This window comes from Anopheles cruzii, chromosome 3 (genome assembly GCF_943734635.1).
Source record: "Anopheles cruzii chromosome 3, idAnoCruzAS_RS32_06, whole genome shotgun sequence".
NCBI classification, from domain to species: Eukaryota; Metazoa; Arthropoda; class Insecta; order Diptera; family Culicidae; genus Anopheles; species Anopheles cruzii.
Genome location: NC_069145.1, coordinates 18411329 through 18437775, shown reverse-complemented (window position 1 = coordinate 18437775; position 26447 = coordinate 18411329). Strand labels below are relative to the sequence as shown.

Below are 26447 nucleotides of genomic sequence, written 5' to 3'. Positions count from 1 at the left end.
CTCAACGGTTTTGTCTTCGCGTGCTGGTGTTCTGTATTCACGAGGTTCCGATACCCTTGCCTAAGGTTTATTCAAGGAAAATAAGCTTTTTGAATGAAATAAGATTAACATTTTTATGCTACATTTTGTAATGTCTTTTAAACGTGCGTCCGGCGTCACAAAACCGTTGTCAGAAAACAATAAATTTCAAATTTCAGTAGCATTGATCGTTCAACGCACTGCATACTTTAAGGCGCAGTATTCGGATTCGGAACCTGTCGAAAAACGGTCACCCAATTCGAGAGAGTTCATTCCCAATTCAGGTAATGGAAACGTGACGCCCCAAGGAGCCACGAGCTTTCGAATCGCCGGCGTGCCGTCGACGCGGACAGCAAATCGACGGTATGCCGTCGACAGGACTGCAAAACGGCCTGCTATCGACGGCATGCCGTCGATTTGCAGTCCCGGCGGACTGCAAAACGGCCTGCTAAAGCTCACCGTTTTGAAAAGGCTTATTTTATGGCGAATAAACTGACAGATTCGATTTGTTTGTTTACATTAGAACGGTGCACCGGTCTGTATGTGTGTTATGTGTGTTTGCCAAACATTTTACGCAGTTAGCTTCGACGGCGGGTCAGTGTAGTTCGTTTCGTTTATTTCGTTGGTTGTTCCGTGTTATGAGTTAAACTAATCAACAATTATAGTTATGTGCACCGATTGATGTCTTGTTCTATTTTAGCTTCATACTTGGCCCATCGACAAATAGTAAAAACGCCGTCAAGCGTACCCGGCCAAACCCCGCTACCGCCAGATACATACACAGCGACTGTACCCGATCCAGCATGTACCCGACGGCATGAATGAATGGTGTATTGCCATTCATTTGGTTTTGGAACGAGCATTTGGTGTGCGGCGATATGTTTTGAATCAGTTCAAACATTATAAAGGTAAGTAAGGTGTAAAGAAATGTATTTAGTGAAATGAGCATCCTTTTCGTTGCAGGTTAGACGAGTGCTGGATGACTTGGAATTGAATGAGAACGATGTGCGCAGCAACTGCCAGGGAATCCAGCCAACCAACTGGACAAAGAGGTATGACAAGAAAAGTGGTATGCGTGGCGAGGCTGTTGCAGACTTTCCTGCGCCAAAGCAACTGTACGGTCATGCGTAAGATAATCTATCAATCAGTAGTTCGGTTCAGTGGATTGTGAATCAGTGGATCAGTGGTAATGTTGCAGCTCACTGTGTGGGCCCTTTGCTGTGTGGTCGTTAGCGACGAAGGGGACCTTTTTTGAGCACTGATAGTGGGTTAACGCCAAAACGCGGTGTTCGTAACCCGCGACAAATACCCCAAAAAAATGCCGCCAGCAAGCAATTATAATTTGTTTAATCTGGTTTTTTAGCGATACTCGTCGTTTGTGGGCCACATGGATTCACTGATCGTCAAACGTAACATTAAACTAAAATGGCCAACCGTAAAATGGTTTTCGTTTGATGTTCCAATTCCCCGTAGCGCTAATGTTTATTGTAACTTGCTAATGTTTATTTACTTTATGTTTCGTTTTAGAACACAAGCTTGTCATGGTGGGACTGCACAACGCCGACAAGACGACCATTCTGTACCAGTTTCTGATGAACGAGGTGGTTCACACGAGCGATCGGATCGAACGTGGAAGAGGTACGCACGCAGTTTACCAGATGACCAGTGGCCACTTCGTAAGCCGCTTACCGGTGACGGGTGTCCATTTGCCTCGTTTCTCATTCATTCGCCGTGCCGCGTATTTTCGTAACGTGCACCACGCAACTATCAAAAGTTCATAGTCACAACTGGTTGTTTGTTCTTTTAACGCGCCTCGCAGATCGTGTGGAAGAATATCCACTTTTTGGTGTGGGACCTCGGCGGGCAGCAAAGCGTCGGGCCGCATGGAGCATCTACTACATAAACACAGAGGTGGGTAGGCGCCTGGACCTGCCCTAAGGACGATGGACGATGCAACGGAGTGTACCAACGGAGCACAAACCACTTCTGACACCAAACTCATCTATTTCGTCGGATTCGCAAACATCGTCGATTGGCAGAGTGTTGTTGTTGATCTGATGGGTAAACCGAACCCACCTCTCGAACGATAGATTGTAATGTAATACGTGCGTAGTAATAATATTGTAAACCCGGCGATTTTGCGTTCGTCGCTGCGTAACGTAACTAAGTTTGTATTTTTAAAATAAATAAATAAATAAATAATGAAAAATAATGTTACTGGTTTTTGCTATAATAGATTTAAATATTTGAAATTAGCTATAATTTTAACAAAGCTTTGCCATAATGAGCTTTTGTAGCTATAAAATGAGCTTTTTTGACAATAGGCCGTTTTGCAGTCCCGAGCATAGGCATAGTCCGTTGGACGGTCCAAAGGACTGCAAAGCTGCTTAATTTTGCCGTCTTTCGGACCGTCCAAAGGACTGTCCGAGAGTGTCCGATGGACCGTCCATCGGACTCTGTATCGGACATAGTTGCTCCTTGGGGCGTTCTGCTCTACGATGCGTTAATGAAGTTTGATAAATGGTTTGGGTTTGCTTGTTTCGGTGTTCGTTTCCACTAGCTGGTTAGTTGGTTTTGTAGGATCCTTTTGTTTTGGCTCTGACCATTAGCTTCTTGTAGTTATTTTACATCCTATCGTTACAAGAATGTTTGCCGGCGCGCCGGTGCATGTGCACCCGAGCGCTTAGCATCTTCACGAAAGTAATGGCAAGATCTCCTCCTTTCTTATACCCACCACCAGTCCAGCTAGCAATATTAGTTTAAATTTGGTTTACAGGTAAAGTCATCAAACTAGTCATCAGTGGATCTACATTCAAACACTTTGAACACGTTTGTTTTATCCCAAAAACGCGACACAGTTTTATATTTCATGTAAAGACTATAGTTACATTACAAGTTACATTACAAGACTATAGCATTCTAACCTACACAAGTTATCAGGTAAAATCGCTCTTATTCTGCCTCACCGCCGCAGTAGCCGCGGTGCAATATTGTGTTACTTTTGAAAATTTCGTTTAATTCGCAAAGCTCCGCACATTTGTAATCTTTTTAATTCTTATCGGTGAACATTGTACAGATTATAAAATAGAATCGATTGCCAGTTGTACGTGGTGTTAGTGTTGTTTTCAAGTTTTGGATGCATCGCCGGCCTCAAGCATTTCTGCCTGCTGCACTGACTTTTCATTTGCTCCGTGTAAATAGTACTGATGGATTAGGATTCCGTTTAACATCTTTTGTACAGCGTTGGAGAACCACCAGAACCACATGTCTGCACAGCGCCACACTGTACAACGGTGTCTGCTATCTCGCTCGCACTCGCTTTCCTCAAACAAATGTACCAAGCGTTAAGGCAACGGTAAAGAAGCAAACCGATCCTAGCGGGTTCCGTCCGTCCAAACAGATGAAAAAGATGACATGATATAACGAGACAGATATTTTAACACATGTTCATAGTTCTATGGCCTATCTGTTGCTGATGGAGTAGTCGAAAAATGTAACACCTTTATATTATTACCCTGTTTTTCTGTGCACGCCTCTATCTCATTCTGTTACAAGGTGCAGAGCGTTATTTTCGTGTTGGCGTTCCAACTTCTTAATAACGACAAACTCTAGTCTAAGATGGCCATAACTAGAAAAAAAAGAAACGATTCTACATAGTCAACACCGATCCTTGCTTCAAAGTGTCACACGCGAGCGAGCGAGAAAAAAAGATGCTCTACTCTCTATCTTTCCTTCCTTTCGCTTTCGTTACACTTTGGTTTTTGATTCTGCTTCTTGGTATGGTTACTTAGGGAAAAGAAGTAAACGAACGAAGAAAAAACAGAACTCAGCCCGTTCCGCTGGTTCTCTGGGACATAAGGAAAATAAGGATATCGTGCGGAAACGTATACTTTCAATTCACTTCCTTTCACCAACATCACTGCTGCCTCCCTGACTGCTTCTCGGCTCGACTCGGCTGGCTGTGTCTGATGCAGATTCCGAAACTCTTACTCTTAACCGACAAGCTTGGCTGCGGGCATATAAATGGATTTTATGATATTCGTCATCTTTAAAGTTGTAAATATTTGCTTTCTTCCTTCTGGTTACATTCGTTTTTGTACTCTAACCATGAGTCACTCCGTAATTTGAGGTCTACGACAAATTTCAACCATTTTGTAGTTCATTTATTTTTTTGTTCACCTTAAATTCAAAATATTAGTACGAATATGCTGATTGGGTTTGGGTTGGGTGCCTCAACTACGAATCGGAAACGTTAAGAATCGTCATTCGTCGTTACTATGGTGAAACAGTAGTTCACAACTTGGATTGCTTTTATTACCTCTTACGTTCCAAAATAGGCATAAACAGCATCGTGGCGTACCGGAGGACAACCAGGTATGCAAAATTACAGTTAATAGATCAAACAAAAGAAAAAATGGATTCGTTCATCCATCATGTCCGGAGGTGAAATGCTTTTTCCAAACATTATTTCCAACGATTTGACAACATATATAACGTCGATGAATCGGCACGCGAAATGTAGAACTAATCGATCAACAACCTTTATACTAAGAAATCCGTCCATTTTGCACTCTTTCTATCTTTCTCTCGCTCTATTCATCTCTCTGTCATTCCTATTCTGTTGGCTTGCAATATTTCTTCGTCTAGTTCACATGGCCTATCTTTTCAAGCATTTTCTTACTACGACGCTTTTCTTACGAAACAAACTACAAACAAAAATATTCAAAAACCGGGGGTGAATTGAAACAAATTGGTGACGGTGATAAGTGCTCTGCTTACGGTGCTGCCGGTGCTGCTTCCACGGCCGTCGGTTCGCTTGCAACAATCTTAGGCTCCACTGTAATAATAGAAGCGAAAACGCATTATACTACAGCCAATGCAATGGGTCACTGGGACAGCGAGGCTTCAAGGGAAAACGTGTCTCGAAACAAGTATCGTTTCCTTACCATTTGAATTCACTTTGTCTGCAACATTGTTCTCTTTCGGTGCACAATCTACATCTACGCTTTTCACGACCGGCACAGTGTCCTCGTTCGATGAGTTGTCATCAATCTCTACGACCGTGCTACTTGTCACGTCTACCGGGGCTGCTACTGGGACAGATACTGCCTTAATATTTTCTGCTGGCGGCTCCTTCCCGACGGCAGGCGCTGCTGGCTCTTCTTCTTTCTTCTCCGGTCCATCGACCACCTCTGCCGTAGATGTCACCGTCTTGACCACTGTGTCTTCCGGGTGGCTCACTACTTCACCGTTGCTCTCAACCACGTTAGTAGCCGTCGCAACTTTCGTTTCAACCACTTTAACCTCTTCCTTAGTCACCCCGACGGTGGTAGCGTTGGAATCCTTTGGCCTGTCCTCTTGCTTCGCTGAGTCGGTGGAATTTTCATGAGTTTCCTCGGTGGCCGAACTATCGGTGGATTCTACCCTTACGGGGGCAGCAGTTACGTTAGCCTTTGCTTTGCTGCTGGCAACTGCCTTTTCACCACTTCCACCATCTACCTCCATCGGTTCTTCCGCAGCAGACACCACGGATGCCTTTACGCCATCCACCGCTGGAGGTTCGTCGTTCTTCTTCTGCGGAGCAGCATCTTTTTGATGTTCCTCGTCCTTCTTCGCTTCTGCCGACAGCGCCTCGGTGGTTGTGCTGGTAGCATCGGCTTCGTCCTTCGTGTTCACTTCCCGCAGTTTAGTGTCATCGACTTTCTTTTCCTCAACCACGTCGCTGGCTACCTGGCCCTCCGGTTTGCCGAACTTTGCCTGTTGCTGTACTGTGCTGACGTCCATTTTCTCAACCGAATTTTCTGCTGCTGCTGGCGCGCTGCTTGTGCTACTTGTGTTCGCCTCGGGCTGGCTTTCTGCAGTCGGTTGATCTTTTTGCAGAACAATTTTTCTCGGTTCCACCACGTGTTCACGCTTTTTCGGTGTTGCCTTTGATTTTTGCGCTTCGTCCGATGCTGGTGACGGGGACTTTGACTGTGTCGCTGCGCCACGAGCTCGCTTTGCTGGTGGTGTTGCCGGTGTCGTTGGTGGCGTTGCTGTGACAGCGCGAGAACTTGAACGTGTCCGACGACGGCCATCATCTAGGTCGACGGTGACGCCGAGATTTTTGAGCAGCGCTTCGCTCTCCTTTTGAAACGCCTCCGCCTTTCTTTTAGGTGTCCGTTTCGTCTGCAAAACAAGGAAGAGGGCTCAGTTAGAAGACGGTATTATGCTGTGGCGCTTATCACTCGCAGCACCCAATGTAACCCTAGGTGCGTCCATTGTGCTTCATGCGGCCGCGTGTAAAGTAAGCCCATAACGCACGGCGCGTGACCATTCCAACATGGTTCGAAAGTTCTATCCGTTTTGATTACATTTTCACGCCACGGTGCACATTCACAAAGCCTAGGTACAAACCATATTGTAAACACCGAAATGTGATATTTCACCTTCCTTGGCTTACTCTCGCATACATCATCGATTTAGGTTACATATCTAACACGGGTTAAATTTAATATATGACGAACTAAATAAACCCCATGTGTCACCTTCTGCTAGAAATTCGAAAGTTAAGAGAATAGCCTTCAAATCAGGTGAGCGTTGATAAATAAACGTACTACAGCCGCTCTTAGTAGGCATTGGATTTTTGTTGTCTCTTTTGCTTTGCGCCACAGTTCTCTCGGGCTCTTGTCTGTGCTTTTCTAGATTCGCAAGCCGCGCACTGTTGCACATGGAATATAAACAAGGTCAACATCAATAGCACGACCGTGTGGAGGGGGTTGTCTTTCAAGCAGTTGGGACACTATTATTTCATCTTGGATGTTGCATGCGCGCCAGCAACGCACAAAAACAATGTCTGCCACGCACGCTACTGTGCAACAGTTATTTTCGCAACGGTTGATGCGCATCGAATAGGATTAACATTATTACTTTTTGTTTTGGTTTTGGGGTTCGCTGAAATAAATAAAACAGTTTTCCTTTATTTTGTACAATACCATTACAATAAAATTATTGTCTTATTCGTGAATAGGGGTATTTCGTTCTAAGGAGAGGCGCACACCTCACGCTTTGCGTGCATCGGAACGAATCGTTTTCAATGGTGCAAAGCTTTTCTGCCGTACACATGATTGCGCCATACCGTAAACACCACGCAAACATAGTTTTCCCCGCCAACACCACTACTACTACTACTACTCTGCTATAAGAAAATCGGTCACTAGGCAAATTGTAGCTATTGTGCAAACGATTACTACATCACAGGGTCAAATCGTGCGTTTTGCACTGAGTGGATGATGACGATTTTAGATCGATTTCGTCAGGAGGGCTCAGTAGAAATGAAAAAATATTGTCGCTGTACTTTCGTTGCGCCGGTCGCTTCGTTCCCTTTCACAACATTAGCTCCCATAGTGATGCGGTTATCTCACTTCTCATCGCTTCAATTCGCATCTCATCGTGAGCTTGCACGCATCCCATCTCACGTTCCGTCGCTTTTTTTTTCAGTGGAGAGTGAGAGCGGCAACTTCAGCAGCATGAACAAACAAGAAAATAGGCGGCAGAGTTCGTCGTAATCATTCTCATCATCGCTTGCCACCAGCACTGTTTTCTCCGCAAGGTGTATTACACAATACAGTTCTCGGAAAAGGAACGTTTCGTTTCCAAGCGGAAGCTTCCATTAGCGGTAGCAACAATGTCTTTGGTTTTCTATTCATCCAACAGTTCCAGAAAATAATGTTTTCTTCTTCGCGTTTTCAATTCTTCGCACACTCGCGCACACATTCGCTTCGCTGGTGTGGTGTGTGGTTCGCGCGCTTGTGTTTGGCCTTCGTCATAATGAGCACACATACATTCGCAGGTGCGTGCTCCGATCCGATTTTCGATCATTCCGGTACGTACGCCTGCGATCGACTTTTCTTCTCGAAAAAAAAGCACCACCGCCATCTATTTGTCGGCGAACGGTTGTGCCTTCGAGAAGAATCAAGCACACTCAAACACAAACCCGCCGTGCCGATAGTAAACGTGACCATTTCGTGATGCCCCACACTTACCGGCGTTTTAACTTCACTTGCCGACATCTCCTCGACCGGCTTCGCGTTCGATTCCGACATATTTTTCACTTTTCACCCTGCGTTCGTCACCCCGTTCGAGGACTGTGCGCTCCGACAACGGTAACGCAAGATACGCGCGCACACACAATTAAAGAACGGCTAGCCTTCCGCCCTCTAGCGCACAATATTGCGGCCGCACGGTGTAGAACAACGTCCGCACCGCCCGTTGTTCTCTCGCTCCAACCACCGTAGGACACACACGCGATGCGTGAGGCGGAATAAGGGAGCTAGTGGTGCTGCACTGTACGTTCCGGTTGCGAACCCTGATATCGCGCGCTGGCGGGTACTGCGTGTACTGGCGAAAACAAAACTAACGAACGTTTGCCGTTCGTCACGTCTACCACCGACTCGCGCACAGGATTGCTTTTGTTTTTGCTTCACACTTTACTTGATTCCCGCCTCTTTGAAGTGGACGCGTTGCGACGTGATCACTCTTGATTTCCTTCCTAATGCACGCGTGAAACGCAAGCTGAAAATGCGACGTCAAACGCGAGCGAAATTTTCGGAGCAACTACTCAGCCAACCAACAAGGTGAACAGCGTGAACTGCGATTCGGTTCCCGCTCTCACTCGCTCTCACCCGCTCTCACTCTCTTCTTGCTGAGCTAACACACACACACAAACAGGCACAGGCGTCTTGCGTGAGGTAAGAAGAAAATGCGCCCAAATTTGTGGTGAGGACTGTTTGCGGAGTGCCCTGTAGGAAAGTGTTGCTGGCAATGTGTGGCATCGCGAGCGTGGGTTTCATATTTCGGCAGGGCATACCGGCGAAATATTTCACGCGCGCCTACTTTTAATGTTCATTATGGCTCGTATTGTTGTGTGGGTTGTTGGATTAATTGTTTAACGTATCACCTAGTGGTCAATTGTTAGGCAGGTTCTACACACAACAAAGCAACAAATCGCCGGGAAACAAAGCAAAAATTCGCTTACCATTTGTCGAAGCTGTCAGGGCGGCTGTCACTCGATGCCGTAGAAATTGTTTTCAGCAACCCAACGTTTTCAGTCAAAAACAACCCCTTTGGCTAGCAATGCTGGGTCACTAGATAGTGGAAAATAGTGCTTTATTTAAGTAACCGGGCCCACCAGTACGACATCATCAAACACTAAGGATCCTCTTCCCTCCCGGAGAAGCTAATCAACATGGACTCTCTCTTGCGAGGATCCGGCTTCAGCGAAGCGGCTATGCTGTTTACGGACGAAAAAATCGCCAATGCCCGTACCAAAGTATTTGCCGCTTATGCACTGTTCTCACTGACCATCCGCTTATATGCTAATCGTTACTTCTTCCCTGCCTAGATTGTTGAGGCGCTGAACGAATCACAAACGGCAACGGCAGCGGCAAAGTGTGACATCATCGCCAAACTACAAGAGCTTCTGCTCCACTCGGATGTCGAGCTGTTGAACGAGTTTCTGGAAAACATACTGGTGCTCGGCCATGATACGCATCATGATGTGCGCAAGGCAATCGCCGGATTTATCGAGGAGATGTGCAAACAGCACATCGCACTTTTGCCGAAGGTGATCGGGGAACTGTTTTCGCTTCTCCGCGACTTGTCACCGAACGTGGTGAAACGGGTGATACAGGGCTGTGGTTCGATCTACCGATTGGCGCTGCAGTGGATCTGCTCGCTCGACGACATTCCGGAAGAGGTCGAACAGGCATGGCATACGCTGTGTCTGATTAAGGCCTCCATTCTGGACATGATCGACAACGACAACGACGGTATCCGCACGAACGCGATCAAGTTCCTTGAGGGAGTAGTCATCCTGCAGACCTACCCGGACGAGGACAGCATGAAGCGGGAGAATGATTTTTCGCTCGAAGATGTGCCCCTTACGATGAAGCTGATCCGGCGGCGCAAGCTGGAAGATGAAGCGACCAACATTTTCGAACTGCTGCTCCAGTTCCATGCGGCTTCGCACATCTCGTCCGTCAATCTGATTGCCTGCACGGGCACGCTGTGCATCATCGCCAAGTTGCGCCCCGCCACGATGTTGGCGCGCGTCATCGACGCACTTAAAAACCTGCACTCCAACCTACCGCCAACGTTGACCAACTCGCAGGTCAGTTCGGTGAGGAAGAACTTGAAAATGCAGTTCCTCAACCTGCTCAAGCAACCGGCCAGCTACGAGCATCAGGCAACGATCGCTCAAATCCTGGTCGACCTCGGTGCATCGAATGGGGAGATAACGCGTGCCATTCCGAAAATGGACAAACGCGAGCAGCAGCGACGGGCCAAGCGGGCCCTCGAAACGGCCATGGCTAGCGCACAGCTTGTGGCCGCTGCAAAACGACTTAAAATGGACGAACAGCAAGGGGGGCGAAGGGGTGAAAAGGAACTGGAAGATAAGCAGCAGCAGCAGCACCGCACGATGGAGATCGATTACGACGAGCTGAACGAGCAAAAGGTGCGTTCGACGAAGCTGAACGAACAGTTCCTGCACGATGCGCTCCAGAAAGTGGACCCCGTGGTGCAGCTGGTCATCGGTAGCATGGACAAAGTGTCCGAACAAACGATTCAGGCATCGAAACCTACCGCGGTGCTCTCCGTAGAGCAGTACATTCAAAAGATTGCGCACGTTTTGGCCACCCAAATGAGCGAACTGAAGGTCGGTCCGGGTGCTTCCGCGTTCACGAAGGACCCACCGATGAAGGTGCGAGTTAGCGATGAGGAGGAGAAAAGCATCATTCAGGGTGGAAAGCGAAAAGCGGGTGATTTGTCGTCGGAACCAGGCAACCTGGAACAAATGGACGTCGACGAAGAACAGCAAGGGGATGGGCCGGGGGACGAGGAAGACGACGATGAAGCGCTCTCGGAAGACGATCGTCAGAAGCTGGAGGCAACGCGCAAGCTCCGTGAAACGCTAGAGCGTGTCAAGGGTGGAACCGGAGCGGCTGGTACCGAACCGAAGCTCCGGCAACGGATCAAAATGCCAAAGTTGCAGGAAATCACGAAACCGCTGGCGAAAGCGACGAAAGAAACGTTCCTGCTCGATGCGGTCGGCCGGATACTGCGCGCGGAACGGCAAGCTCTGGTCGGTGGGGTCAGTGCGCAGCGGCAGCAGATCATAACGGCGTTCGGGTCGGCGTTTGTTGCGCCCGTGCGAGAAGCCATCCTGGAGCACATTCTCGAAGATCTCCCGAAGCGCATCGATCTGGCATTTTCTTGGATTTTCGAAGAATACGCACTGATGCAGGGCTTTTCGCGTTACACACACGTCAAGAACGACAACGGTCCCCAGTACCCATACACGCAGCTGCTGGTGCGACTCGTCACCAACATCATCGGACGCCCGAAGGACACATTCCGGCAGAAGGAATCGCTGCTGAAGCGGCTCTACCTCGAAGCACCGTTAATGCCGCAGGAAGTGACCGATCTGCTCGTGGGCATGTGTGAGCTTGAGGACCTCGTGGACTGTGGGATGCAAATTGCGAAGGATTTGCTGATCCGTCGGCCACCCCGAGAGCGTGTCTACCTCGAACTGCTGTTCCGGTACGCGTACCACGAGAACGGAGTGATCCGTGAGAAGGCAATAGAGTACGTGATGAACGTGTTTGCCGTGCACCGGGTGCTGACGGAGGAAATCGAAACCCGGGCTCTCGCGTGGCTTGGGCATTTGGAACAGGAAAACCCACCGGACGCCATATTCACCGCCGAGTATGGTCGGGCCGAGCATCCGCATACGTGGAACGAAGATTTGGCCAAAATTTGTCTGGGCCTGTTCCTGGAGGTGATGGTCTACGATCAGACGCTGTTGCAGCGATTCTCGCAGGTGTACATACAGGCGACCTCGGAGATGAAGCGAGCCGTGATACGAGCGATCGAGGTGCCGATCCGCAAGATCGGCCCGGACAGCGAGGAACTGTTACGTTTGATCGAACAGTGCCCCAAGGGTTCGGAGACGATCATCATACGCATCATTTACATTCTGACGGAGAAAAGTATGTTAAAAATGGGTTTACATGGTGCCTGTATGTTACTAAACGCAAATTGTCATTTCTTTCAGCGCTTCCCTCGGCCGAACTCGTCGATCGTGTTCGTACGCTCCATCACACAAAAGTGTCCGACGTGCGGCTTCTTATTCCAGTCATAAATGGGCTGACTAAGAAGGAAATCCTTACTGCCCTGCCGAAGCTGATCAAGCTGAACCCGGGCGTAGTGAAGGAGGTGTTCAATCGACTTCTGGGCATCGGTGCCGAGTATGGTAGCGACGAACTTCCGCTCACGCCAACAGAGCTGCTCGTCGCACTGCACACGATCGAGACCAGCAAGGTGGAGCTCAAGTTTATCGTGAAAGCTTGCTCGCTGTGTCTGGCCGAAAAGGATGTCTACACACACGACGTGCTGGGCAGTGTGATGCAACAGCTGGTCGAGATGACACCCCTGCCCACACTGTTGATGCGCACCGTCATCCAGTCGCTCACACTGCACCCCCGGTTGTCTGGTTTCGTGTCGAATCTGCTGCAACGGCTCATACTAAAGCAGGTGTGGAAGCAGAAGGTGGTTTGGGACGGATTTCTGAAGTGCGCCCAGCGATTGACGCCGCAGAGTTTCGGAATACTGATCCAAATGCCGGCACCGCAGCTCCAGGACGCTCTCAACATTTGCCCAGAGTTTCGCGAACCGATGCTGGAACACGCGAGAGAAATTATGGAACACCAGATCGGACACGTTTCGCAGCCCGTCATGGACGTTCTGCTCGGCATATCGCCCTACTCGACCACAGAGTCGAACGATCTGCAAATAGTGGTATGTATGGGGCGTCGTAAAACCAAAACCCACCATCCTTTACCAAACATGTCTCTTTTCCGCTTTTTTCCCGCTCATCACAGGGTAACTACAGTGAAGATGCACCGATGTCATCCCATCTTCCGGTTAAAATCAAACAGGAGAAGGAACCCGAACCGGCAACAACCACATCGGCCGCCGCCCCTTTAACGAAAGAACAGTAACGCGAGTTCGTTCACTCGAAGCGCACTGTGATCCGTGAAAAGAAAAGCATCTTGGAGCGAATGGCGAGACACAGCGTTCGGCTCTGACTGAACTGAAGCTGGTTTGATTGTGTCTTTTGTTAACTGAGACGGAAAAAATACAAAAAATGTTCAAAAAATAAATGTATATTTTACATTAACTCTTCGTGCGCCACCACCAAACCCAGCTCATGTGGCAGGGTTGGGTTAGGACTGCTTTGGTTCACTTTGATTTGACCAGAGCACTCTAGAATCTAGTCAACACAGGATATAACGGTAATACTACAAAAGGAACCAAACACCATATCGCTACCATTGCGCGCTTCGAAATTCTTCCCCGTCCGAGAGGCCTCAGCCGGTTACGGTTGTTGCATTGTCTGTCACTTTGCACAGCCTGGTGCAGAGCACACTGGCCTTGTTGAGCATTTCGGTGACCGACGAGAGAACCTTCTGCCACTCGAGCAGCTCGTCGCTGTAGCGCGTTTCTTGCTGTTGAAAGATCAACAACCAATCGTTTCGCGTTCGCACGGTTTTGGCGAGCAGCAACGAATCCAGCTCTTCAGTACGATCCAAGCGAGACACGCGCTCTAGGTCTTCCATCTGCAGCAGCTTCCGGTAGAGCATCAGATTGACGAAAATCAACAGCAGCAGCATCACGGCGACGAGCCACCGGGCGCCGGAAGATTTCGGGGCCTTGGGTTGCCCACCTGCCGTAGGCCTCGTGGCCGGTCCCAGCCGGCCCAGCGCTTGTTTGCCCTTCGTGTCGACGATAGCGGTTGTTTCTTCGGCGAGTGCTTTGCTCTGTCCGTGTCCGGAACGTCGCGTTCGCCTTCCTTTGCCCTTGGCTGGCGGAATGCAGTACTCGCTCTGCAGGTTGCGCAACAGAGAGGTGTAGAAATCCTCCAAACCAACCCAGGTGTTCTTCTCGATGAAGCCTTTCACGAAGCCGAAGATCGACTTGCGATAGTGAACCTGGGCGTGCACAGAAAACACCGTGTGGTTGTCGACCGTCCGGGACATGCAGTAGTGTTGCGTCACGTAGAAACTGTCCGCATACGGAATGCCACCTTGTACCGCGGTCACGTCGATCGCGTACAGCTGAGAAGGCTGCGAACACTTGCGCATTACCTGCGTTTCGGTTACGTGCGCATTCTTTGGGCCGATTGTTTGCGTGATGGCAATTGTTAGCGTTACGATGCGCTCCTTCAGGCCGTCCTTGTTGGGGCTCCACTCACCCGGAACCATGTCGGTCGTTTTTCGGACCTCGTGAAACTCGGTGAGAAACCTGGAGCGGGAAAAGAGCAACTCGAACAGCACGTCCACATTGATCGGGAGTATGGTGTGCACGAGCTGGCGTCCGGAGTGCAGCGAATCACATTCCGTCGTCGTCGTTAAAGGCTCCGTTTTCTCCGGTTCTCCATCAGAGGTATCGGATGACACCGTTAGTCGATCTGCGGCTGAGACGACCATCCTGTGAGCTGACGATCTCGGTTGCTTACGACTCTACGACGACGAACAGACGAACGACTCACGGCAGGAAATGCCCGATAAAGATCGATAGCATTGAGAGTGATTCACGGTGATTCAGAAGCGATTACAAGGACACAAGCACAGAATTGATAAGGGGTTTGTGTTTTCGTCGATTGGGAAAACAATGGGTCGTCTGACAGTCCGCATCGTAGTGTGCGTGGGCTCTTTGACGTTTCGTTTGTTTTCGCACGACGAGCAGTTGAAATATTTCGTCACAATTCACAACATTTGTTCGATTTTAAATGATTTTCAGTTTCTTTTATTGACCAGTTGAAAATCCAATTCAAATGATACAGAGCTTGTTTTTTAGCAAAATACTTTATCATTCCTTGTTCTTTGAAGCACAAACTTCGGCTCGCCCAATTGCTGCTTCATATCACTCATCCGTGTAATTTATCGCAAACCCCGAGGAATAATTGAACAAAATCATTGTGACAATACTTTTGCCTAATCTTGAACTGCTAATCGTAGAATTTGCTAGGAATTTCCTTAATAAAAATGAATATCATCTTTCGTACAATTAATGATCCAAGCATCCGTTATTGCACCGGGTGAACCTTCTTGTTTTCAAGATTATCTTATCTTTACAAGCGCTTTGCAGTTGAATGTGTAACGAAAATGCAATTTCTATTGGTAAACTGATACGCAAGCAAAGCTGTGGAGACTGTGTGTTCCGTTACTGTTGGCTGCTTAAACTGAGGCGTCGCCCATCGTCCTATTCCACAATCTTGAACACTACTAATGGTGCAAAGCGGTTCTTCGCCTTCGAAGACTAGAATTAACACAAAACTCGAAGAACATATAATTACCTAACGAATATCAACCAGACAAAAAAAAGAAGCTACGCATCTGCGTCTGCCAGGAATAAATACTTAACGGCGATTGGGTGTCTTTCGGAGCTTGCGAGGCTCCACAATACGAGTCGCGTCACTGGTGTCTCCCCCTTTCGTTTTCGACGATTCTTACAATACGTTATCACTTATTATCCAATACCTAAAACTGTCGCTTGATTTGATTGTTGGCCGTTTCATTACCTTTCAGGAAATCAGGAGAATATGCTACGCCCAATGTGCTTGTGTGCGCATAGATGTCGCGTGTGAGTCTCATTCCCATCACAAAAGCCTTTTTCCATATGATGAAAGGACGATAGTTTTCTCTTTTAGCTAACCTTTCCCAATAAGTCCCAGCATGCATCGATCGCTCTAATAATCACCTTCATTGCTGCTGCTATAAGAGAAGGTCGTTTCTAGCCATGAAATCAATATAAATAATTAACAAATAAATCCCTGTTCAGGAGTCGCTGCTATGCAATGGGAACAGTTGGTGAGTGAGTTTGTTGGCTTGGTTTTTGGTAAGTTTTCCGTTTTGCAACAGTAAAGCAACCTCGTGTTGTAGGTTCGTTATCGATCGTTGCGGTCAGGTGTGTCAGATGATTTAAAACTAGCTCAAACTACGATGAACCGTAACACTAAGCAGCCGGGAAGGAATGGAGGCTAACTAGTCCAGCGCGATGCCCTGAATCCACGAGCTAAGATCACTGCTGTCCGACTCTATCACGATCTCCTGCGGAGATTCAGGCGTTAGTAGAATCTGGGCTGCGGTTCGCCCGCTCAGATAGGCCCCATGCACCGTCGAGTAGAAGTTCGAATGCGTGTGCTCGCCAGCGAACAATACCGAGGGCTACGAGCGAGGGAGAAAAATCAACAATTTATTCATTCGACCGATCCTCCGTTTTTTCGAGATCAAACAAACCTTCGATTGATGGGGGCTCGAGTAGAGGGGCTGTGCAATATTATCGATATCATCCTGTGAGGCACCGACCGCGATGGCGGAGTATGAGCCACGACTGTACGGTTGCTGCTTCCAACTGGTGCAGACGCATCGTTTTGGCTTCGGAACGAAAGGATCTTTTAGGAATTGGCGCAATATCTCAGTGCACCGTTCGGCGACCGTCTCGTGTGACAGCGTCTCCATATACTCCGCTTCCTGGCCCGATATCCACCCGAGCAGCAGCGTATCGGACACCTTCGAGAAAGAGTAAATCTTTTTGTACCACTGCTCCTTCAACCGTTGTGCCGGATCGTCGTCCGACGATGGTTCCGTTTTTGCATCCGATGGTTCCTGATCCCACAGAAACATGATTTCGGTGATGGTTGCGTTGAGAAACGGTCGATCGTACTCCAGAAATATCTTGTCAACTGTACCGAACAGGAGGCTGTCGATCGACTCCAGTTTATACTGGGGAAGTGCCGGCACGAACAGGGATTCGCTGTGCTCCTTTAGCACCCCCAAGGGAAGAGTGCAGACCACATGGTCGGCCTCGTACACGGTGCCATCTTCACACTCCACCAGCACGTTCGCGGTAGAGGTTTTCAGTTTGTGCGCCAATGAATCGGCCCCTGGGTTGCTAGCGGATCCACCTTCGACCGGTACCTCCGTGACGGTCCGATCAGAGTCATCCGACTCGTCTCCATCTTCATCCTCCTCAAGGATCGTGTCAGTCGCACTGAGTGGCCCTGCGCGACGTGCCGCTTTCCGTTTCCAATATATTCTCCGTACCGGACACGAGAGTTGGAAGTTTTCCGCGGGCAGATTTTCGCACAGTGGCTTCAGGATCGAACTGTAGCCGGACGGGAGGACAATGTTTCCACCCTGCAGTTCCGTGTAACTGCCGAGTTCGAGCAGATCGATCTCGTCCATGTTATGGCACCCGGTGATGCACGTTTCTCGCTTCAGCAGACACTCGAAGATCAGCTGCCTTAGCCGCTTCTCTTTCTGACACTCGATCCCATTCAGATACAGATCCACTTCGAGCTTGATGTGTTCGCCGACGCTGTGTATGTCCGGTGGCGGCAGGTACTGACACAGGAAGTACTCTTCGCAGCGCCGCAGGAAGCAAACGTACGCCTCGTAGATTTCCTGCAACACCTGAAACGGAACCTGCTTGCCGTCCTCGGTCGCTGCGACCACTTTGTGCGGTTTCGGGATGTTGATGATGCTCACCAGGCCGTGCTGCATGGCAAGCTCGAACATCGGATTCCCCAGCACACCGTGGATCCAGTTAGCGCCAAGTTCAATCTGTAAAACGAAGGTTACCGAGACCGCGGGCATTAATTCTTATCTAACAAGTCCCGTGCAGCAATGCACGGAACCATTATCTGCCAGATTAGCAAACAACAAAGAGGAACCAAAAAAATTCGCTTCGAATTTGCAATCTCCCTCGGGTGGCAGCGGATTGAGTCACGAATGGCAATGAGCGCCTGATAACTAATCGATAAACGCAGGATCGCTTACATAAGCCAGATGGTGGAAGCGGAAAATGCAGGAAAAACACCGCTTCCGCCCACCATTGGCCAACCCCCGGGACACTTACCTTCTGCATGCCCATGTCGATGGACACGATCCGACCACCAACACGATTGCGCCCCTCGAGGATTAGAAAATCTGAGCAGCCGTTCTTCGTCAGGTGGTTGGCCGACGATAGACCGGCCATCCCCGCGCCTACTATGATCACTTTGTGTTTACGTCGCTCGTTCGATGCCGGTGCCGGTGCCGGTGCCGTTTGCACCGTGCCATCAGTAGCACTGCTCATGATGGCTTTTTCCGCAATTTTCCCCGATGGGTTGTGCCTGAACACTTTTCACTGTCCACTGTTTTCCCCGACCCAGCTTTGACGTCTCCGTTCGAGAACCAGCACCGGTCGGGATGTTTTCCAAAGTCGGTGCCGTGTTTAGATCCCGAAGCCGGATTTTCGGATCCCAAACTGCCTTCCCTGCCACGGTGCAATGAGAATGGCAGAGAATGGCCAGATCTATGGTATGACGGGCTGTGTGGTTCCGTGTGTTGCTGGAGCAGTCGCTGCGCAGCAATATTTCTTCTCTGTTTTGGGCTTTTCTTTCGCAACAGCTGCGAGCTCTGTGACAGTTCGTGACACAGCGCAAGGGCTGTGTTCGAGCACCCCGAAAGCACATTCAAAAATTTACCATAAATAAAATAAATTCTTCAATTTTATTCAAATTCTTCAATTTTATTCAAATTCTTCAATTTTATTCAAATTCTTCAATTTTATTCAAATTCTTCTTTTTATTCAAATTCTTCTTTTTATTCTCTTCTTCTTCTTCTTCTTCTTCTCAAATTCTCTTTTTTCTTTTTATTTTTCTTTTTATTTTTCTTTTTATTTTCGAATCAATTTTCATCGAATTTTCGAATTAGAATTTTCGAAATTCAAAATATTCAAAAAATTCAAAATTCAAAACTTCTCCATTTTAGAAAACTATAACTAAAATCGTCATTTTCGTGGCTGGTTTGAAAATTTCACAAAAGGATGATATGTCGCGAGGCGATCAGCTAACCAACGTACAATTTTGATATCAAATCGGGCAGCATTTCGTTGAAAAATGTTGGATTAATAATGTCCACCGCCAGTCTTGCCCTTGAGAAAACTACAGTCCCTTCCACAGAAGAGCAAACGTTTCTTTGAAATTTCCCGGCCGCTTTTTCTGAACGAATTTGTCGTCCGCACGGCCAATCTGCGCCAGTCACGGGGCTTCAAATATCGCTTCGTTCGCACATTTGACCGCCGGCCGATTCGCGATTTGTTTGTTTTTCCGGCCCCGCCCCACGTTAAACAAGCGACGCGGGGGAAAGGAAGGAAAGAATCAATAAAGCAGGAAAGAAATTCAAATCCGTCAAACAAACAGCAGGAACGTGGCCACGATCTTCCGCCGCTTCGCTACCCGCACACCGCGACTGGCCGGGATTAGAATGTCGTCGAAATCGGAAGAGCGGCGCCTGATTTTTTTACGTGAAACTTGAGCTGTTCTTTCAATTGTGTATGAATTTTAAAACTGGTGCCAGACGATAGCACAAGATAGCTAGAGTAGAAAAGTAAACCCCGAGACTGCCCATAGACAGTCTAAGCATGATCAGGAACGCTAAATTTGAAAATTAAATTGTAATTTAAATAAGTACAGCATTGTAAACGGAATTTGGAACCTCTCGTACACAAAGCAAAGTCGATACTTTGCTCGCAATGCCACAACGGAAGTTGAACCAGCCAGTCCGACTCTGTTGGTGGTGTTAGTGTGGCCGACCAACGAATCAGAACAGAACTGTAAACGGATCGGTTCCACAGCGAACAAGTCTTGAAGTCGTCGGCGGAAGCGGTTGAGTCAAACACAGAAAAAGCGAAGCCACCGACGGCCAAAACAACAGCAACGAGACGAGAGCGAGATAAACACAAAGCGAACCGTGATGCCAAAAATAAACGAGATCGTGATCGTCGTTCTTGAAGCTCCCCGATCGCGTGTGTGCCGCGGCGCAGGGGTGGCCACGAGGCTAAGGTGAAAGCAACGGAGCGACACTCCGAACGGGGGGCCACAACCCGAACTCGCACGCGTAGAAAGCGAGGCTTCTTTCGTCTTACCAGCCCCCCCATTTGCGCCTATTACTCAACGGGGCACGCAACCAGAACGAATGGTGGGACTTGAAACAACGCCACAACAGAGCGTCTTCCACGCACATACGGACGGAATGAAAAAAACGGCCAAACCATTCTCGCTTTTGTCCGTCGGCCGTGGCTGGTGTGGCGAAGGCTAATCTCCGGCTCTGTCGTCTGTCGCCTGTCCGCCACAACAAGTGCGAACGTGATGTGTTTCGCGACAGAACAAAAAACCCAAACGAAGAATTCCAAAACAGAGCTACTGGACATGTGGCGCAGATGGTAGAAAATGACGTCCCATGTGGTCTTCGCACGCCTTCCAATGGATCTGGGAACGCCACAGGACATGACAGGCATGGGCGTAGAAAAAATGGCCGATGCAATTGGGTCCGGACCCGTTGTACTGATTAAAAATCGGGAGCGGTATTAAGATCGGTTAGCAAGAACTGAACCAAGGGCATCGCAGTAAAGACAGACCCAGTGACTCCTGGTACCGGAGCTTCAACAACAAGATCGGACGCCCCACATTTAATCTGGACACGGGCAAACTTCTAGGGTTGTTGCCAGTGATTACTCACTAAATTTTTAGGATTATATAGAACGTTAGTATTTCCAGACTGTTATAGCTCTTTTCCTGACGGGTTTGGGGAACTTTGGGATTTTAAGCCAAATCTCCGGCCAATCCGGAATGGTTGTTTGAAAGCTCCATCGCTTTTAATGCATGGACTCCAAAAGAAACAAAGTGAAGATAAATATACAGCCAGGAATTGACCATGGTGTTCTCCTTCGCTTTCGGTCTCATTTCAGACGTAATCGACCGTCGGTTGCTGCGGCTGCTGATTCACGTTCAGATCGTGGCGTCGACGAACGGAATCACCGTGGCGCGCATCCCGTTTGAGTGTAGAACTCGCGAAAATGTGCTGTATGTGTGTGTTTTGCGTCGGTGTAGGTGCGCGTGGGAGTAGCGTGTGCGACTGAATGGAAAAAAGAAATAAACAACGTTTGTTGTTTTACGTCAGCCCCTTTCAACACCAGACGAGCGTGCGAAAGAGAAACAAGAGTAGATGCCAGAGAAATAGAGAGAAAGAATGAGAGAGAGAGTGAGAGTAGTAAATAGGAGGTACATACAGCGGCATAAAAAATCCTTGAATCGCACTTATCTGCCAAAAACCGACACACGCGAAACATGACACGCAACGAGTCGGCAGGCGGCAGACACAAAATTCGCGATCCTTCGTATCGCGCCAACACGCGCACGCGAACAGAACTTCGTGTAGGAATGCAGTGGAAGCGAAGAGGAGCGAAAAAAACGGAATAAAATAAGAACGGAAACGGCCAAGCCGCCGACAAGGAAGACTGAAAGTAGCGGAAGAAGACACACGCAGAAAGCCGTAGCCGAACCGTGACCGTGATCGAGCCCAAAATCGGTGAAGAGTTCAGCAACTACTGTTGCCATCGTAGAAGACGGACTCGAACAAAACCCCAACGTTAGGATTGTGTCGTTAATGTCGTTAATTGCTATTTAACGAATCCCCGGTATCTCCGGATAGGAATCGTGTCCCCGTCTTCTAGAAATGGCAGCAGTTGCCGTACTCCTTCAACGTCTTTAATTGGGTCGAAACAGGCGGAGATCTGGCTGGGAAGCTGACGCTGGCCGCTTGGAAGAACAACACAAGTGGAAAGTCAAGCAGAAAACTCCGTCTTCCCGACGGATCAGTTCCCGACGCCTGTGAGCAGCTGAATAATCCACCGGCCAATGGAATGGGCGGTGATGGCGACGGTTGGTATAAATAAATGGATCGAGAATGAATTTGATGCCACAAGACGAGTAGGCTCTGCCGAGTGTTCCCCCGAAACCGATGAGTAAAGGACGCCATCTTTGCCACAAGATACGATGTATTAATAGGAGGCAATGATGCACGCTGTACGGTGGAGGCGAATGGTGGCTCATGGCGTGACATCGATCAGGTTCCGTTCGTCCGGATCCGCTCTTGTGTTGTTGGGGCCCACCGACAAAGGCCATTCCAGCGAAGAACGCGGCCGAAGGAAACGGGTCGAGAAACCGGAACGAAGCGGAAAAAATGGAGCCAAGCTCGAGGATCCGCTGGCGGCTAGAGGTGCGCTGCCTGGCTGCCAATGTGGTTTGACCTCCCGTGCATTTAGTTGGCGTGTGTGAGTATTCCGTTGGCCATCTTGACTGCTATTTTCGCATGGACTTGGGACGCAAAATTAAGAGAATTTCGCTTTTTCTCGTTGCAGCAGCTATGGAGAGCTAGAGCTTGGACCTTTCTCTTTTCGGACCGGTGCCGCTGCTGACTGTGTTGGTGTCGGTTAGGGTTGGGGGCCACCGAACGCGGAACCGGTTCGCTGTGACGCCGATTGGCACGAAAAGAATCTTCCACCACCGGCGTTCCGTGGGTAGGTCATGTTGGAAGCAAACCGTAAAACGGTGCTCACAGGCCAAATACCTGGCGACCGCCGGCAGCACTCTGTTGGCAAACAAGGCACGTTTAGTGCAACGAAACAGGACCACAAGGGAACGGGAAGAGTTGCATATTGCGTTCCCGATCGTGCCCATCGTGCCTTTGGGCTTAATAGCTTCACGCGACCCCAAAGTTGACCTTCACCAACTCCACAGCTGACCCGCGGACGAGAGGGCGGTGACGTGACGAAGAGCACCGAAGCTACCGGAAACGGCGCCGCAACCAGGCGGCCCCAGTGAGGGCGTTTCCGGTTCGACAATCTTTGCACCAGCCTGACATTGAACTTTGAGCCATAAACTATCGCTGCCACCCTTCCGATGTGTCCTTTCTCTCTCGCTCTCTCTCTCTGGCTGTTGAGTGGCGTTCCAAAAACGCGGCTCGTACGGTTCCGCGAGGCGACGCGTCCCGCATGTCCCCGCCACCCTCGCGAACCAGAGGTGGTCACGCATGCCTACGCCGCCGAAGCGCAACGCTCCACGATCCGTGCTGATGTCGTCGAGCGGATGAGCCATGGAACACATGGAGTTGCTGCCGACGACACCGATGACGATGGCTGGTGAGATGGTGTATTTTGGGTACGGAGCGTGCACATGCTAATGGTTGGGTCACGCAACACACAAACGCGGTGCAGTAAAGCTGCCGCCAAGCTGATCCGAGCGTCTCCGAGACCGATCTGCCTTCGGTAACGGTAAAATGTGGGGTCATTCTGTGTACGGGGCCGAGTTTGTTGTTCCTATATTCGCTTCGCATCGGGCGCCCGTTGCAGCGGCCAAACTCCGTTCTGCCTTTTCGGTGCATAAAAGCGTCAGACGGCGACGACGACGACGACGTGACGTTTCGAGTGGCCGAAAATGACCGCGAAAGAACACGCCCAGGTTCGGAACAGAACACGGACAGGTTCGTCACGTTCGTGCTGAATCGTGTTGATTGCGCCGGTTTTACGTCCTCCTTTTTTGTTATTTTCTTCCACCGTCTGGGCCGTTGATTCCGTGGAGTTAAGACCGGGACCCTGAATCATTGGAAAAGGGAATTGTCATCGCAAAGAATTGATTGAGATAATGGGCATCGACATTAATTTATCTAAAGACTCCTAAGGGACGTTGTTCGATAGTTTAGCTTGCTAAAATTGAATGGTAAGTATTGAAATAGTTTTGAACCATCCCAACAATGCTTCGTTGGAGCTTTAAACTAATTTCTTTAGTCAGTTTAAGGATAGGCTGGAAATTCTCGTTCGCTCGCCACATTGTCAACGGGTTTAGCGTCCGCTCGTCGCCGCCGGAGAACCCCCGGATCCGGTTTTGGTTTGGGGTATTTTAAACACGCACCCGGGACCGACGCTGAGAAAACTGTTGTCTGCGCCGCTCGGAAAACCTTCGCCGGCCAAGAGCGGCCGCGGGACGTTCACGGCCAAAGGCGACCCCCTTTTCACCCAGCCCCAGTTTCTTCCGTAGTTCAAGTGTTCAAGCATCGAGGCATTTTATTTATATTCTTTCGCCGTGCACCAACACACACACAGGCGTCCACGCACACTGGCGTGTCCACCGCCCGACTCGACTGACTGACCGACTGCCGCGTCCTCCGGCCTTCTCCCTGGGACTCCCGGCACACGGCACGGATCTGTCTGCACGCGAGCGAGAGCGAGAGCCGTTTAAACCGCGTGTGACGTCACACGCGCCGACATTCCAGGTGCTGCGCCACACGCGATGCGAACGTGTGCGTGCGTTGGTGTTCGCGTTCGGGGCGGGTCTGCAGCCCACACTATATACACCCGCTCGATGTGTGTGTGTGGGCCCGATTGGCCTGGCGGACCGTAAAACCGGAACCCAGTATGCGGGGGGGACTCACGGCGGAGCATGGAGACGCACGGTTTTTGCGCCAGCGACACGCAAGGCCAGGCTCGTATACGCAAGGGGTGGAAGAACAGAAAAGAGGAACGAAAATGGCAAGCAGAGCGCGCGGAAGAACCGGTTTTTGGCGCGGCACGGTCTGGTTGTGTGTGTGTGCGTGTGTGGATTGTGTTCTGCGCACGAGAGCAAGAGACAGCAAGGCTGGCGGCCCCCTTCGGTCGCCCAGTCTCGTGTATGCGCGACCGAAGGGCCAAAGGGCGGGCTGGCAGGCTGGCTGGCCAGGCAGGCGGGCGAGTGCCACATTGAGGATGGTAAGGTAAGGCGGTGAAAAACCGGTTCCCGGGCGGACCCACCCGCGCGTTGGCCCGGTCGGTCGGTCGGGAGGCAGAAGCGAGCAAGAAAAAGAAAACATTCGCCAACCACACGACGGCCAACGGCATCGCGCCCGAAGATTGATTGAGAAAGCGACAAAAGCACCACCAACACCACCAACAGCCGCGCCGCCAACGCATTGGTGCCATCAATGGTGGATGGCCGCCGCGGATGAGTCAAGCCATGAATAGGGGGGATCTAATGGGAAAAAACACGACAGCAAAACATAAACATGGCAGACGATGGAAAAGAAAAACCACAAAAAAGCGGACCAATAAACAATAGAGCCGAACAAAAAAGAACAAATATGAGTCGGTTCCGTCAGAAAAGAGCCCTGAAACTCGCAAAACACAGTACAAGCGCTGTACAAGGTAATACAGGATGCGATACAAGAAAAGGATCTATGGGCTGGCCCTCGGGGTTCAGCTGGGATCGTGCCCTACAAAACCTGGGAATCGGCCAGCGACTGCAACCCATCGGTTTGGTGTTTACTTAAAGTGGTTCCATTTTAAACGAATGCACTTCTCCCTGAAGATGCCCTGTCCCTGAATCCGGCCCGGGTCCGGGTGTAACACATATTTTCCGACCGTATGTCGGAGCCCTGTTGGTGTTGGTGCTCTCCGCGGCCTCCTTGCGGACTCTTGAACTAGATGGACTCGAACCGCCGTCGTCCGCATCCCGACCCGGATGCTGCTGCTGCTGTACGCCGAATGTTTAATGTCGCTTCTCCGCCGTGTGCATACCAGATATCGATTTTCCGACATCTCCGCACGCCTGGCATCTCGCTCGGACTGCTGGCGTTTTGTGGACCACCCACCACCCCGCGGGCAGCCGGCGAATGTATGCCGACGCCCGACGCAGCATCGATCGATTTCCGGAGCATGGCAAGAACAAAACAAAAAAGCGCCAAAAGATGCTGCTTCGGAGAGTATGTACAAGGCGTACCAGCACCGTCGTCGTTGTCGTCGTTGTGTAGCATAAACGGAACCCACACAGCGGTACGATTCCGCAGCATGACAGAGTCCCAGGGTCGTGGGGCGCGAGCGCGGGGTGGGGAACGATTTTCATGAATTTTCAACAAACTCCGGCTTGGGCTGGAGAAAATTTCATTAAAAAATTCAAATCTCGTATCGCTGCAATGTACACTTTAGGCACTTGGGCGTCCCATGAAGAGTGGCGAGAAGACATGGGGAGAAACGGGAAAAAACCTTTGAAAATGGCCATACATACTCGGTTATCAGTGGTAACGAGTAAAGTTTTTTATGCGGTCCTGGTGTTGGAAAACTGCGCACCTAATCGTTCGTAGGTTCGATATAGCACCACGCTTGCCAAGCTGATATAGCATTCCCAAAATGGCCAAGCTGATTCGACTGGTAAGTGAACAAAATGATACAAATGACCTGTGGAGTCGTTTAGGGAACCCAATTGAAGTTATAAACTTTCCACAACATAAAACATTAACCTAATAGTCTCGATTCACTTAGAAAGCACGTGCAGGAACCCATCTTATGTATGTAAAAGACAAAAAAGGGACTTAAGTTGAACAGTAGAATTCATCGCCAGATGGCACACACAAACGCCATCTGCCATCTGTTGGCCTGAAACTCTGCTGAATTCGGCAGAAAAGCGAGATAAAAACTGTGGCTAGTGCAATGATAATGACAATGATAATTTATTGCGAATGCATTGCGAAATTCAC

At 49.5% G+C, this 26447-nt stretch overlaps 4 protein-coding genes and 1 pseudogene across 4 annotated transcripts; 2 read left to right on the top strand and 3 right to left on the bottom strand.

Moving 5' to 3' along the window:
- Nucleotides 1-585: 585 nt before the first annotated feature.
- Nucleotides 586-2121, top strand: LOC128273946 (ADP-ribosylation factor-like protein 5B; annotated as a pseudogene).
- Nucleotides 2122-2868: 747 nt separating this feature from the next.
- LOC128275491 (nucleolar protein dao-5) lies at nucleotides 2869-8597 on the bottom strand. Its single transcript, XM_053014008.1, has 3 exons — nucleotides 8043-8597; nucleotides 4965-6186; nucleotides 2869-4855 (listed from the first exon to the last, which is right to left on the bottom strand). The coding sequence occupies exons 1-3, from the start codon at nucleotides 8100-8102 to the stop codon at nucleotides 4794-4796; spliced, it is 1344 nt and encodes a 447-aa protein (XP_052869968.1). The 5' UTR covers nucleotides 8103-8597; the 3' UTR covers nucleotides 2869-4793.
- A 614-nt stretch (nucleotides 8598-9211) lies between these two features.
- On the top strand, nucleotides 9212-13180 carry LOC128272734 (symplekin). The gene is made up of 4 exons (XM_053010603.1): nucleotides 9212-9328; nucleotides 9401-12047; nucleotides 12113-12855; nucleotides 12939-13180. Exons 1-4 carry the CDS (start codon nucleotides 9245-9247, stop codon nucleotides 13056-13058), a joined length of 3594 nt encoding a protein of 1197 aa, XP_052866563.1. The 5' UTR covers nucleotides 9212-9244; the 3' UTR covers nucleotides 13059-13180.
- A 65-nt stretch (nucleotides 13181-13245) lies between these two features.
- On the bottom strand, nucleotides 13246-14705 carry LOC128275787 (protein Aster-B-like). Its single transcript, XM_053014409.1, has one exon. The coding sequence runs from the start codon at nucleotides 14544-14546 to the stop codon at nucleotides 13428-13430; it is 1119 nt and encodes a 372-aa protein (XP_052870369.1). The 5' UTR covers nucleotides 14547-14705; the 3' UTR covers nucleotides 13246-13427.
- Nucleotides 14706-14975: 270 nt separating this feature from the next.
- On the bottom strand, nucleotides 14976-18198 carry LOC128269980 (spermine oxidase). The gene is made up of 3 exons (XM_053007382.1): nucleotides 17980-18198; nucleotides 16359-17684; nucleotides 14976-16286 (listed from the first exon to the last, which is right to left on the bottom strand). The coding sequence occupies exons 1-3, from the start codon at nucleotides 18196-18198 to the stop codon at nucleotides 16104-16106; spliced, it is 1728 nt and encodes a 575-aa protein (XP_052863342.1). The 3' UTR covers nucleotides 14976-16103.
- Nucleotides 18199-26447: the final 8249 nt, after the last annotated feature.